This window comes from Rhipicephalus sanguineus, chromosome 6 (genome assembly GCF_013339695.2).
Source record: "Rhipicephalus sanguineus isolate Rsan-2018 chromosome 6, BIME_Rsan_1.4, whole genome shotgun sequence".
Classification (NCBI taxonomy): Eukaryota; Metazoa; Arthropoda; class Arachnida; order Ixodida; family Ixodidae; genus Rhipicephalus; species Rhipicephalus sanguineus.
Window position 1 is genome coordinate 129,443,493 of NC_051181.1, and position 12,278 is coordinate 129,455,770.

At 45.8% G+C, this 12,278-nt stretch overlaps 1 protein-coding gene across 1 annotated transcript; it reads right to left on the bottom strand.

The window, feature by feature from the left end:
- Positions 1-2,373: 2,373 nt before the first annotated feature.
- LOC119397541 (uncharacterized) lies at positions 2,374-10,377 on the bottom strand. The gene is made up of 6 exons (XM_037664964.2): positions 10,303-10,377; positions 8,586-8,673; positions 4,915-5,000; positions 3,661-3,765; positions 2,619-2,672; positions 2,374-2,538 (listed from the first exon to the last, which is right to left on the bottom strand). Exons 1-6 carry the CDS (start codon positions 10,375-10,377, stop codon positions 2,407-2,409), a joined length of 540 nt encoding a protein of 179 aa, XP_037520892.1. The 3' UTR covers positions 2,374-2,406.
- Positions 10,378-12,278: the final 1,901 nt, after the last annotated feature.

The following is a 12,278-nucleotide window of genomic DNA, read 5'->3' on the forward strand; positions in this document are numbered from 1 at the left end:
TAACGCGTCCGATTCTCTACCACTGAGCTACGGCGGCGGTCATCCTCCCGTCCACTTTTTGGGGTATATATGTTGATTTAAACGTAGGAGTGTTAGTCAGCGCCAATCGCAGCCATGGCGGCGAGTGTAGAACACTCCTTTTTTGCCTGGTGGCGTCACGTAGCACGTGATCTTTTTTACGAGCTGGCAGCTGACCAATAATCCCTCGCATATTACCTGAAGGCATTAAGTCTGCCAGGACGAGACCCTCGCTATGAATGAAGGAAGGGAGATGATTTTCTAAGGGCTCGTTTATCTTTGTTAGACACAATATTAATGAGAACTAACAGACAATAACGCCAAGGAAAGTATAGGGGATGTTATCTGTAGTATTTAGAACATAAATGTGAAGAAAGTAAAGTGGACGAAAAGATGACTTGCCACCGGCAGGGACCGAACCTGCGACCTTCGAATAACGCAGAGTGGGTCAGGGAACAAACGGGTGTTAAGGATATCATAGTTGAAATCAAGAAGAAGAAATGGATATGGGCCGGGCACGTAGCACGTCGGCAGGATAACCGGTGGTCAGTAAGGGTAACTGACTGGATTCCAAGAGATGGCAAACGCGTGAGGGGGAGACAGAAAATGAGGTGGGTAGATGAGATTAAGGAGTTTGTAGGTATAACGTGGCAGCAGAAAGCACAGGACCGGGTTGATTGGCGGAACATGGGAGAGGCCTTTGCCCTGCAGTGGGCGTAGACAGGCTGATGATGATGATGATGATGACACAAGAAGAGTTTTGACGACCACACACGCCGAGCCAAAACTTTTTGTGTAGGTGTATTTACAGGCTGGGTTCATCGATTTTCCAAGCTATATACCACCAGGCCCAACACCAGACTCTTCTGCCGTAAACTGTTTGTCGTTGGCCGCGAAAGTAACGCACGTTGTCTTTTGGAAGTTCAGCAATTAGACGGTTTTTCTCAACCACACAGGTTTATCTCAACCTGTGTGGTTGAGATAAGAATTTAGAAGCGCCTCCAACCAAAATATGGATCCTCTTCACTATCGCCTTCCCTCACCTTCGCCTACTATGTATTATTTTTAAAAGCGGTACTTTGCCATTAACTTTAGAACAAAGAGTGGACTCCGAAATTTTAAGAAATGTGCTCGTTGGTTAGATACACTTCGATATTCTTCGTGTCTTCTGTTTTCCTTCCTTGCTCAATATGCCAAGTTAATGTTGCACGTAGTAGACTTTCAGTGAAGCTAAATATATATTAGGTTACTAATACTGACCCATATGATGCTGTAGGTTCACGGGATCATTTACAGGCTTGGGCACTACCTATGCGGCCTTCCAATCTTCCGGGATCTCTCCTGTGCTCCAGACGTTTCAGATGCGCGCGTCTTCACCCTTATAACGGATTTGCGAGAACTCAATACAGCTTAACGAACGTTGTCATACATAGCAACATAAAAAAATTAAGAGTTAAATGGGCTGCTCTCTGTGAGGGCGTATCAGCGCCTGCTTCTATGACAAGGGTATGGCGAGTAATTGATAACCTTTCCGGAAAAAGTTGCCCGTACAGGTCGTTCGAGGCTCTTGCTTTAAAGCGAGGGAAGACTTTACAAACCCTTGCGGGAGATGCCACAGACATACACGCTTCTGGCAGATTAGCATGATAGGCATAGGCGTGCGCAGGGTTCCCCATCGGGGGGGGGGGGGTGACGGTTCATCGCAGCGCCCTCCCCCCCCCTACTAAGTGCGAGGCAGATTTTGCGCTCCCCCTCCTAGGTGACTAGGGGGTTCAATGTAAGGGGCAGATTTTGCGCCCCCCCCCTCTTAGGAAGGCGGCTGCCCCCCCCCCCCCCCTGCCCCTCTCGTGCGCACGCCTAGATCGATGATCGGCGAACCCTCTGCCATCTCGACCACTGGTGTGCCTTTCACATTACCTAGATTGGATATGGCGCTTAGCGAATTAAGAAAAAAAACTGTGTGTGTCTGGACATATGGTTAGTAATCAGCTGTGTTCCCGCCGCTGTCCCTTGTTTCTTGCGCATTTCAGCCTATATGTTCGTGTTATAAATTAGCCAAGATTACCTTTGCATTATAAACACGCCAAGATTTTCCCATTATAAACATTGGGCGTAAAGATAGGTAGCTGCTAAGCCTAAATGAGACTCGGAACAGGAAGACGATCGGTACAAGTTGCAGTTCTCCAGAAAGCGTTTATTACGAAAACATAGTCGAGGTGCAAAATGCGCGATGGACTGCGTCTCTGGCTGACAAGGCGTGCGGGGAGGAAACGGAGGGTTAAGATCCCAGGCCTGCTTGCGGATCTCGACTCGATGTCAGCGATCGCGCCAGTTATCAGGTCTGTACCAGCGATAGCGTCACTGGTCGAAGCGAGTTCACTGGCGATTTCAATTCATCCTCATGGAAAACAGACTGGTCGTGTCGATGTCCTGCTGGTTGTCCATATCGTCGTACAGACTAGGATTGTGCGGCGATTCCAATTCCTGGTAAAACGAGGCCACGATGCACACAAAGTAGATCTGCGGTTTGAGTGAGACAACGAAATTGTGCGTGAAAGACATCGAACGGGCTCTATACGCTCACACGAGCGTGTACGTACCTGCGAGATTGTCGCCACCGTGAAGATAATACCGAACGTCAGAGCTTCAGCGTGCTGTTGTGTATGCGAAAGGGTGAAAGGAGCGGGAGGGGAGAGAGAGAAAAGTAAAATATTTTTTTCTGTGGAATAATGGGCACTGGGCACTCATGCTTCTTCATTTTTTACGAATGAGTGCTTCCTGGTTTGGCGACACGTTCACGCGCCAGAAACTAAACGGTCAAAGGTGAAAGCATACGCTTCCTAGGCAGTACACAACGTCGGGTCGATATTGGTTTTACAGTGGTTGTGCGAGGCTCATTCACGGCCCAGTGTTGCCGGCGGTGAGCCAATATCGGCCGAGCCATTGATCTTGGCTGGCAATATTGGGCCAGTTTTGCCGCCCTTCATTCAATACTGGGTTTTCACCGGCAATGTTGCGCCAGCTGATATTGGCTGAGCCACCGACTTTCACCGGCTACGCTGGGCCAAGTTTGCCGATTTTAAGCCGATATCGGTTGAGCCAATGCACCGGCAAATATTGGGCCAGTTTTGGCGTTCTTCAGCCTATGTCGGCTGAACCGTTGGCTTTCGCCGGCTAATATCGGGCCCATTTTGCCGTCCTTCAGACAATGTAGGCTCAGCCGCAGTCTTATGCCGACGTTGCCGAAATTGGGCCGAGATCGGTTCAATGCAAGTGTGCTGCCTGGGTTGTCTTTGTCTTGTATTCGAAATTGTCAACCCTCCTTGCTGTTGGAATGAGAGATAGAGAAAAAAAGATAGCTGAGAGGTAGGCAACAGACAGCTATCACCGCACATAGCCCTTGAAAGTGCCATAATGACTGCACGAAAATAGGCACGCGAACCTTTCCTTTCACTTGTTTCATTGTCTAGAGGAAACGGGCTTCGCAGATTGCCAGGAAATGTGCAACCAACCATTGCTACAACAAAGGATCAGCTGTAGCAAAGTGAGCATGTCTTTATCAAGCGCGCGCGTGCTGCGTGATTTTACTTTTAGATAAGGGCCGGGACGTGCTCCCCCTATAATAGTAAAAGGTCAACTCACGTCCAGGTGGTAATACTCGGTGACCAGGTGGAGGCATATTACCTTCACTACGAGTACACCGATGGTGTTCCACATGAGCCAAGGTAATATCAGGTAACGTTTAGTCTGCGTGGGAAGGACAAAAGATGAATAAGAAATGAGGTAGCTGATTAGCACAACCACACCATGTCTGTGAGGGGAACAAAAAAAGTCAAACTCTGAGACAAGGGAGTTTTCTATCATTCTATTATCTTTCTATTAGATAGCTTTCTATCACGTACGCACATATGTGTTACCATTTATGGAACACCTGGCTACAGGATATGTGAGGGAAAACAAACTTTATTGGGGAGTGGCTAGCGGCTTTCCTGGCGCGATCTTGTGGCGATCGGCTTTTAACCAGAAAGGATACAGAGCTGTTATTGCCGTGATCAGCGACATTCTACTCAGCTGCTAGTCCAATCTTTCGGTGGCGATACAATGTTAACACGCAGTTAATATCGTTTAATTTTCCTTTGATGACAACGCTTTAGCGAAACAGGGATGTTCGCAAGGCATTGTGGTTGGATAAAGTGTCTTAAAAGGACATTGAAGTGAACCAATTAATCGATTTATATTGATAAATTCTACTCTGAAAATTTCAATGTAATTAATTTCGCCGTCATAGATTTAATAAAGAAAAAAAACGAAGCCAAAATTTCATTTTTTAGTTTCGCGCCGAAATCTCCGCGCGTAACGTCACGGAATTTAAAGAGTATTTTCACAGGACAATGTACTTCATTTTTATCGATTAGGGACGACGTAGGCCCTAGTCGACGCGGTCAATATCTATGACGTCATGTCGACTGGTGCAGGAATTTCAAGGTAGCGTCGCCACCTGTTTTCTTTTTGCGCATTTTCTCCCTTACCAAGCGTCTTCTCGCGGCAAGAGTGGCGAAGGGTGGCCAAGGGTGACGAAAGAGTAAATTACAAATGCGATAAAAATCGCTTTACTCTTCGGTGTCCCTTTAAGATATCTCCACAAGCGTTGCGACTGCCTCGCACGACGCTGGAAACCCAGTATTTCGTAATAATAAAATGGGGGAGAGGGAGGGAGTGGTTAAACTCCCCCGAAATTTCTCAAGCTTACATGTGTGTATACATGCACATATACAAGCGCACGCACGAACATACCTGAATGGTGGTCGAACACCCACCCCCGCAAAAAAATTTCTGGCTAGCGTGACAGATCAAAGAGTCCCAGGTGCGCGGGCTCGACTCATTCTTAACGCTCACCTTTACTGTCGATGCGAACAGGATGACGCTGACAACGATATTAATGACGCACTCGCAGCTCAGCAGGATAAGCAGATCGTAGAACGCTGTAGGAGAGCCAGAAATCATCCGTTTTAGAGTCGACGGATCGTCTTAACGAAAGTGCGATTTAAGCGAGTTGGTATTGCGCTTCGCGCGCTGTTGTACGTTATGAATATATAGTCTTACACCACCAAGCACAGTTCTCAGTGTTCTTCTCGATACTGTAATCGTACTAGATGTGTCAGATAAAAGTGATGCTACATGTAATAAGGACTCGAGGTGGGCAACATACCGAATATTTTCGCAATTTTTCTGCTTGGAATTCTGGGCCGCCCTATATTTAAACACGTTTTACCATTTGACTCACTTAAAAAGTAACTTTTCCTGCATATCAGACATGTATCGCACTCGTCTGTTTCGAATAATTAATGTTAATGGATTATAGTTTTCTTATTCTTTACAGATTTCTGCGCGTCGATATTTGATGCTCTTAGCGATACTTTTATCGACGTCTGCAGCCTTTGCATTTGTCCTCAGACATCTCTGTACCTGTTCTGTTGCATGCTCCTTTAAGTTATGAACATCACAGACACACATTCTGATTTTCAAGATGACAAGTAACTAAAGGGGTATTCACACGAGGGAGAAATCGGCAGGGGACACAGGGGGATTGCGGATCTCGTGACCGCGACGTCACGAATTAGTGAGTGGGCGCGACCCCCCCCCCTGCGACTCCTCGGAGGAGACGGAGACCTTTTCCCCGGCAGGACAAACGATCCCCCGGCGGTGGGGGATATAGCAGGATTTTGGGCTCTTGTTTGGCCACATTGTTGCACTTGCTCCTGCAGAGAGCGGCAGTGGGTGTCCAGTCTGCAGCTGAGGTCATCTGCAGCTCGTCGTCAGCAGCTCGTCAAACTGGTGGTAGAAGCCACAAGAGCAGTCTAGTAACACTGGTCTCCCCCTCCGTTCGCCTCGTCCGTGTGAGTGGGGGACATTTGTGGAGACTTCTCCTCGCGAGCTGACGTCACTATATAGGCTCCGCCTTTATCCCCCGAGCACTTCTCCCCCGTCTGAATACCCCTAAGAGTCCCCACGCGAAAGCGCGAAAGTTTGTCGCCTTCAGAGAAGACACCGGTATGCCCTGCTCTTGGAAAACAGGTTGATTGCTTTACAAAAGTCACGCATGATATTTAGTTGCTCCTTAATAGAAAGTTTGATGAGGGTCTAACACGGGAGAGAAACGCAACGGGACTTTACATAACGGCTACTACGAGGGAAAAGAGAGGGTAAAAGGATTTCATAAGAAGGAATGAAACATTATTCAGAGCAAGAAACATTTTCTTAAAGTCTACTACATTTTGCACCCCCTTTCTTAGAACATGCGCGCGCACATGCGCACGCGCCCATGACAATTGTCACGTGGTCGTGACGTTGAAGGCAGCAGTCTGCGGGTCTAAGACGAAACTTTTTATTTGGGCGAACTCGTGCCCGAGAAAGTCAAACTACAAGCAATACACGCTGTACACTGATAGCGGCGAACAAAGCGTCGGCCGTCGATAATCTGATCTGCGGTAAGGCGCTTCGGCATTCATACATGCCGCATCGAACATTCGAGCCTTATCGCTGGTGGCCGCGCCCGTTCAAGAACAAACTCACTTGTTCGCGTTTGCACGCTCAAGCCTAACAGAAGATCCCAAAATAATCTGAAATATTACATTCGGGCGTGGTTTGCGCAAGTCAGTAGTTACACGTGTAATGGGCCGGTAACATAAAACACAGAAAGGAGCGCGGGTGACAATATGTATAGTTCACTGTATTGGAATGTTCATTGTATACGTTCGCGCAATGTCCTGTGTGGTTCTTATCAACGTACCTGCGTCAATGTTTGGACTGCGGTTTGTCAGGTAAAACCCTGGCGCGTCTGTTGTCCAGTGCAAGCGCTGAAAAAAAAAGTGCTTTCGCGAGATTCGGATGTGTTTGTGGGCATTAGGACAAAAGTGGATTGTGCTTTGTTTTAGCCTATAGCGGGAGAACACATTATATGTTAAAACATTTTTTTACCCAGTTGTGAGCGAACACGACGGAAGCTGCTGGAATTAGAGAAAACAAATGCTATTTGTGCAACTGATCTAAAAAAAAAAATATTCGTTTTAACTAAAAGATAGACGAAGAGAAAAAAAGAAGTCGGATAAAATATGTACGTAGCAACCATACGCGCGTAAAATGTGCGAGCGGTCCGCAAGGTTATTTCTAGTTTCTATTCGATAAAGGCAGTCTCATTGCATAAGCAGTCCCAATGAGCGCTTGCCGTCGAGACAGCACGTGAAACGGTCGTTTTAATAACACACACCATGTACACCCTACAGCGAAAGTTCACGGAACGTTGGCCTCACAATAGATGTAAATATCCGCTTTATCGGTGCACAATCTTTCTTATCTAGGGGATGACTGCACAGGATGCAATACCAATTATTGGCTGGAAGATTTGTTTGGAGGTTATGTTCCCAGACAAAGCGAGAATATAGCTTTCTCGAGCATTTTGCGTCCCTCCAACTTTTACTCTTGACTCTTGAGTGTACATTCTCGCTACAGCGAAGGAAGCCATGGTCAAATATATTACCCGCATGCTAGCAATTACTTTTAAAATGAAAGCATTCTGTGCCGCGCGCTACACCAATACTTAACCGACGTCAGTAAAAGAACACGCTAGCTTGGTAGCAGCCACTCGCGATGGCTTTTAATTTACTTCCGGCTTCCACTTCCGGCTTCCACTTCCACTCTTCTTATTCACTTCCTTACTCGTAGCCCGTTACCAAAAATGCCTGAAACGTTACTGAACATTGGGTGAAAAGAGGGAAATGCGACGAGCTTCGCTGTATGCCGTTGGATATGCCGCCATTCCTTATGTAATATACACTGCGAAAGTTCGTGCACTCGTACTTCTGAGCGTCCAACAAAGGGGTGACTATCATTAAGGCGAAAGCCTTAGATGCCTCATCAAACGCGAAAACTGTCCGTCGGCGTCCCGCGGCGTCGGGGGCAACACGAGTGATGCAAAAAAATCATCATCACGTGATGATGTCACCACATCACGTCATCACGACGTCACAGATCACCAAAATTCGTGGCGCCATCAAGACGTCACGTGGCCTAACGCCACATGATGACAGCGTAGCTTGGTCAAAGGTGGGCCGATCACGGAGGCAGTGCGAAACCAGGTGAGGCGCCTCCGATCCTGGAGGCAGTGCAAAGCCACGTTAGGTGCAGAAAGCTTTCGGAGGGTGGCAGGGCAAGACCAGTACATCGACTGGTAAGAAGAAGGAGGTGGCTTTCGCCTTCGAGTCGTCTTAGGCGAATGCATATGGGACCCTGTGATTTTTTATACTTCAACGAAGGCACGTTTCACTATCGCGTTATGAACGATTCCCACAAAAGAGAAATCGACAATATTTTATTTTGTTGCTCTTTCTCGGGCCCAGAGGCATTTCCTTTCTTTGTGATTTTCATACCTAACTTCCCGCCACTGTTCACTAAGCTATATAGCACTTAATTACCGCTTCACTAGCCGTATTCTTCACGTTCGTTGAATCAAAGAATTTCTGTTTTTTTTTCTTTCTTTTTTTTTTGTGAACACAAAAATATAGTCTCACCCGTGTATTTGTCATTCGTCAAATCCTTCCAGCCCTTGGGATCTTGCAGGATTGTGATGTACAGCAGGAGCATGAACGCTCGGACGGCCTGCAAGAAAGCGTATACCTCGGTGATCTCATTCAGAACCTTCTCCGGATCCGCCGTAAGGCGGCAGTGAACGTTGCACCTTTAGTAACCGTCGGTGTGTTGGTAAAAGGAAATTGCTATTACACCAATCAAGTTTTACATGTGCATCAATTTGCGTCCCACTTGCGTCCAGATTAGCGCCCCGATATATCGCCTTTTAGATAGCTATCCCATCCCATTCTGGATAGGTACCCCATACTAAAGCGTGCTTTAGGATATTTTTCATTTTCAATAATGGGCGTCAGATTTTGACATGGTGATTCTGTGGTGCATGGTGATGACGGTACGTATGGATGGATGGATGGATTTAATCGTGGTCCTTAATTTTAGGGTGCCCGTTAGCGCTCAGCGGATCGCACACGATCAATATTATTAATGAATGCATCGTAACTTATTTTTAGCGCACACTGACGCTTCAGATTACTTCAGATTATTAATGAAGGTATGCGTGTGTCGGTGAGGTTTGGAACAGCACATTTACTTTTTAAACAAGAAGCATATTGACGTTCAAACATGCCGCTTCACTACTGTGTTGATCTCAACGGAGCTGATTTCACCTTTCACCGTTCGATGTGGAGACACATATTACAAGCCGCATTTATCATTATACTACTGTAAGCAGGCTGCTTCGTTATTACCCTAATGTGATCAGACGCGTTAACTGTTACTATAATGTAACCAGTCTCAAATAAGTTTTTACCCTATAGCGTAGCTAACGCATTTACTATTGAGCGAATTCAATCAGACGCATTGACTATTGCCCAAATGCGATTAAACACACTGAATTAATGTCATTATGCTATAAAACGCGTCGGTTATTATCCTAATGTAACCTCCGATAAGTGCCTACCGCAGCTGTGTACACAGTATGTCATAGATACAGTGATACGTGGTTTGTTGCGAGGTCGAGTCCAGCTCGTCTGAGGAATGCATACCCGTATGACAAGATATTTATTTATTTATTTGTTTGTTTATTTATTTGTTTATTTATTTATTACCTACATTGCCCCGTAGGACATTACAGCAGGGAGGCAAGCACCTGAGGCAAAAGTACCATATGTCTATATAATCTATAGTAGTCCTCAAAGAGATAGGTGCCCTAATCAATTTTACTTGAATAGCGCACTTTTGCAAAACGTTATATTATCGCTAGTTTAATTGTCATTGGTTGATTGCTGGAAAAATAAATGGAGGTAAAGGCTTTTTTTTTTAATCCGAAACATTCTGTTTCGTCAGTTTATTGCGTCAGGTTAAAAACAGGGACCAACACGAGGCAAATATGAGAGAGAAATACATAAAGTACAATAAAATAAATGTGAAGTCATTGTACAGGGCATAATAAAATAAAATAAAATAAATAGGTGTGGTGCTTGGAGGTTTAGCGAAGAACCAGCTTCAAAAACTTCAAAGAAAATGTTCTCGTACAGAGAACATGAAAAGTAAACAATAAAAGAGGACTTCCCGGAAGGAAATAACGTATTTATGACGTGATGGTGTCACTGCATTAAATGTGTTGCGCAGTGTATTGTGAAATGGTTGATAGTACCGCAAATGGCAGCAATATTTTCGGGAAGATTAGCCTTTACTCACGATGTAGAAGATGCCGACGTAGCGAGCGCCGGTCTTCAAGGAGCATATGCAGCACGAGCGCGTAAGAAGAGCCATGATTGGCCAGGTGACGGTGTGACGTATTCGTTGGACGTCTTGAAGAAGAACAATAGCTGCAAGGATACGTCACCAGTTTGTGTTACGTCGACGCTGAACGCTGACCTACTTTTTCACGATACTAAAAACACCGCGCTTGCTGCGAGAAGACGCTTAGCCTCGCGCAAAAAGAAAATGTGGGTGGCGACGCCACCTTGAAGTTTCCGCACAATCCGCCATGACGTCACATATTTTGACGGCGCCTGCTAGGGCCTACACAGTTCCTAAACGGTAAAAATGAAGTGCACTGTCCTCTGAAGGGGCCATAGAGTTAACATACCAAGTTTGAGGAAATGTTGTTGAGCCAATGCCGCCAAAATACGATAAATACACTTTGAAATCCGTGACGTCACGCGTGGAGATTTTGGCGCGATATTTAAAAATGAAACATTGAACTTCATTTTCTCCTATATTAATACATCTATGATGGTGAAATTGACGCCATTATAGTTCTCAAAGTACAATTTATCAATCTAAACCGATTCGTTGTTTCTCTTTAGTGTCCCTTTAAAAGCCCCCCACTAATAATAATTGTTGAGATTTTACTTCCCAAAACCACGATATGATTATGAGGGACGCCGTATAGTGGAGGGCATCGGAAATTTTGATCATCTGGTCTTCTTTAACGTGTACCTAAATCTAACTTGCACTGGCCTATAGCATTTCGCCTCCATCGAAATGCGGCCGCCGTGGCTGGGGTTCGTTCTCGCGACCTTCGGGTCGGCGCTCGAGCACCACAACCACTGGACCACCGCGGTGGTTCAGCCCTCCACTGAAGGAGGAAAAAAGAGAGGAGGTAAAGAGGGGTAGGTCAACCGTTTCAGAATGACGATATGCTGCCCTACGCTGGGGAAATAGATGGGGGAGTTAGAAAGTTGAGGGCACTAAGAGAGATAGATAGTGCGAGAGCGCAAACACGCCGCCAGTCAGTCACTTTTGTGTAGTATGCGACAACACTTCAGCTGAAGGTATTACATATGGGAGAAACGAAAGGGAAATGGATCACGGACTCGTTTCTTTTATAACACGGAACCTGATGAACCAACAGACAAATGAAGCCGAGGAAAGTGTAGAGGATATTATTTGTAGTCTTTGACTGTAGTGCAGTAATTAGGACATAAATTGAAAAGGGATTCAAGTGGACGTAAAAGCAACTTTGCCGCCGGTAGGGACTGTAGCTCTAGGTTGAATCCAAATCCAGAGTCTTTAAAAAGATCGAAATTCACTAAAACATCGCGCATTTTCGCTCGATAACGATAATGCGAACGTCGGCACAGGGAACTGGCACGAAACGGGAACGTATCAACGAGTTTCTATACCGCTTTATAACGATATCCGATATATGAATTAGCCGCGGTGGTCTATAGTGGCTATGGTGCTTGACTGCCGACCCGAAGGTTGCGGGATCGAATGCCGGCAGCGGCGGCCGCATTTCGATGGAGGCGAAATCCTAGGCGCACGTTAAAAAAAAAAAAAAAAAAACCCAGGTGGTCGAAATTTCCGGAGCCCTCCACTGAGGCGTGCGTCATAATCATATCGTGGTTTTGGGACGTAAAACTCTAACAATTATTATTATAATTGAACATTTGAGCCCGAGAGGACAAGGACGAAGACGAGAAAGGTCAGGACGAGCGCCGACTCACAAATAAACTTTTGCTGAAGCGAACGAAGCATATAAGCGATTTCAAAAAGAAGAAAAGAAAAAAAAAAGAGAAAGTATGCTGACAAACATCGCATGGTATAAAATATCGGTAAACCGATAATAAAAGCAGGGAATAGGCAAAGAACCCCCAAACCAAGACGAACTATATACTTGGCATCAATGCACGTGCTAAAGAGGTAATCATATTCCCTGTTAAACC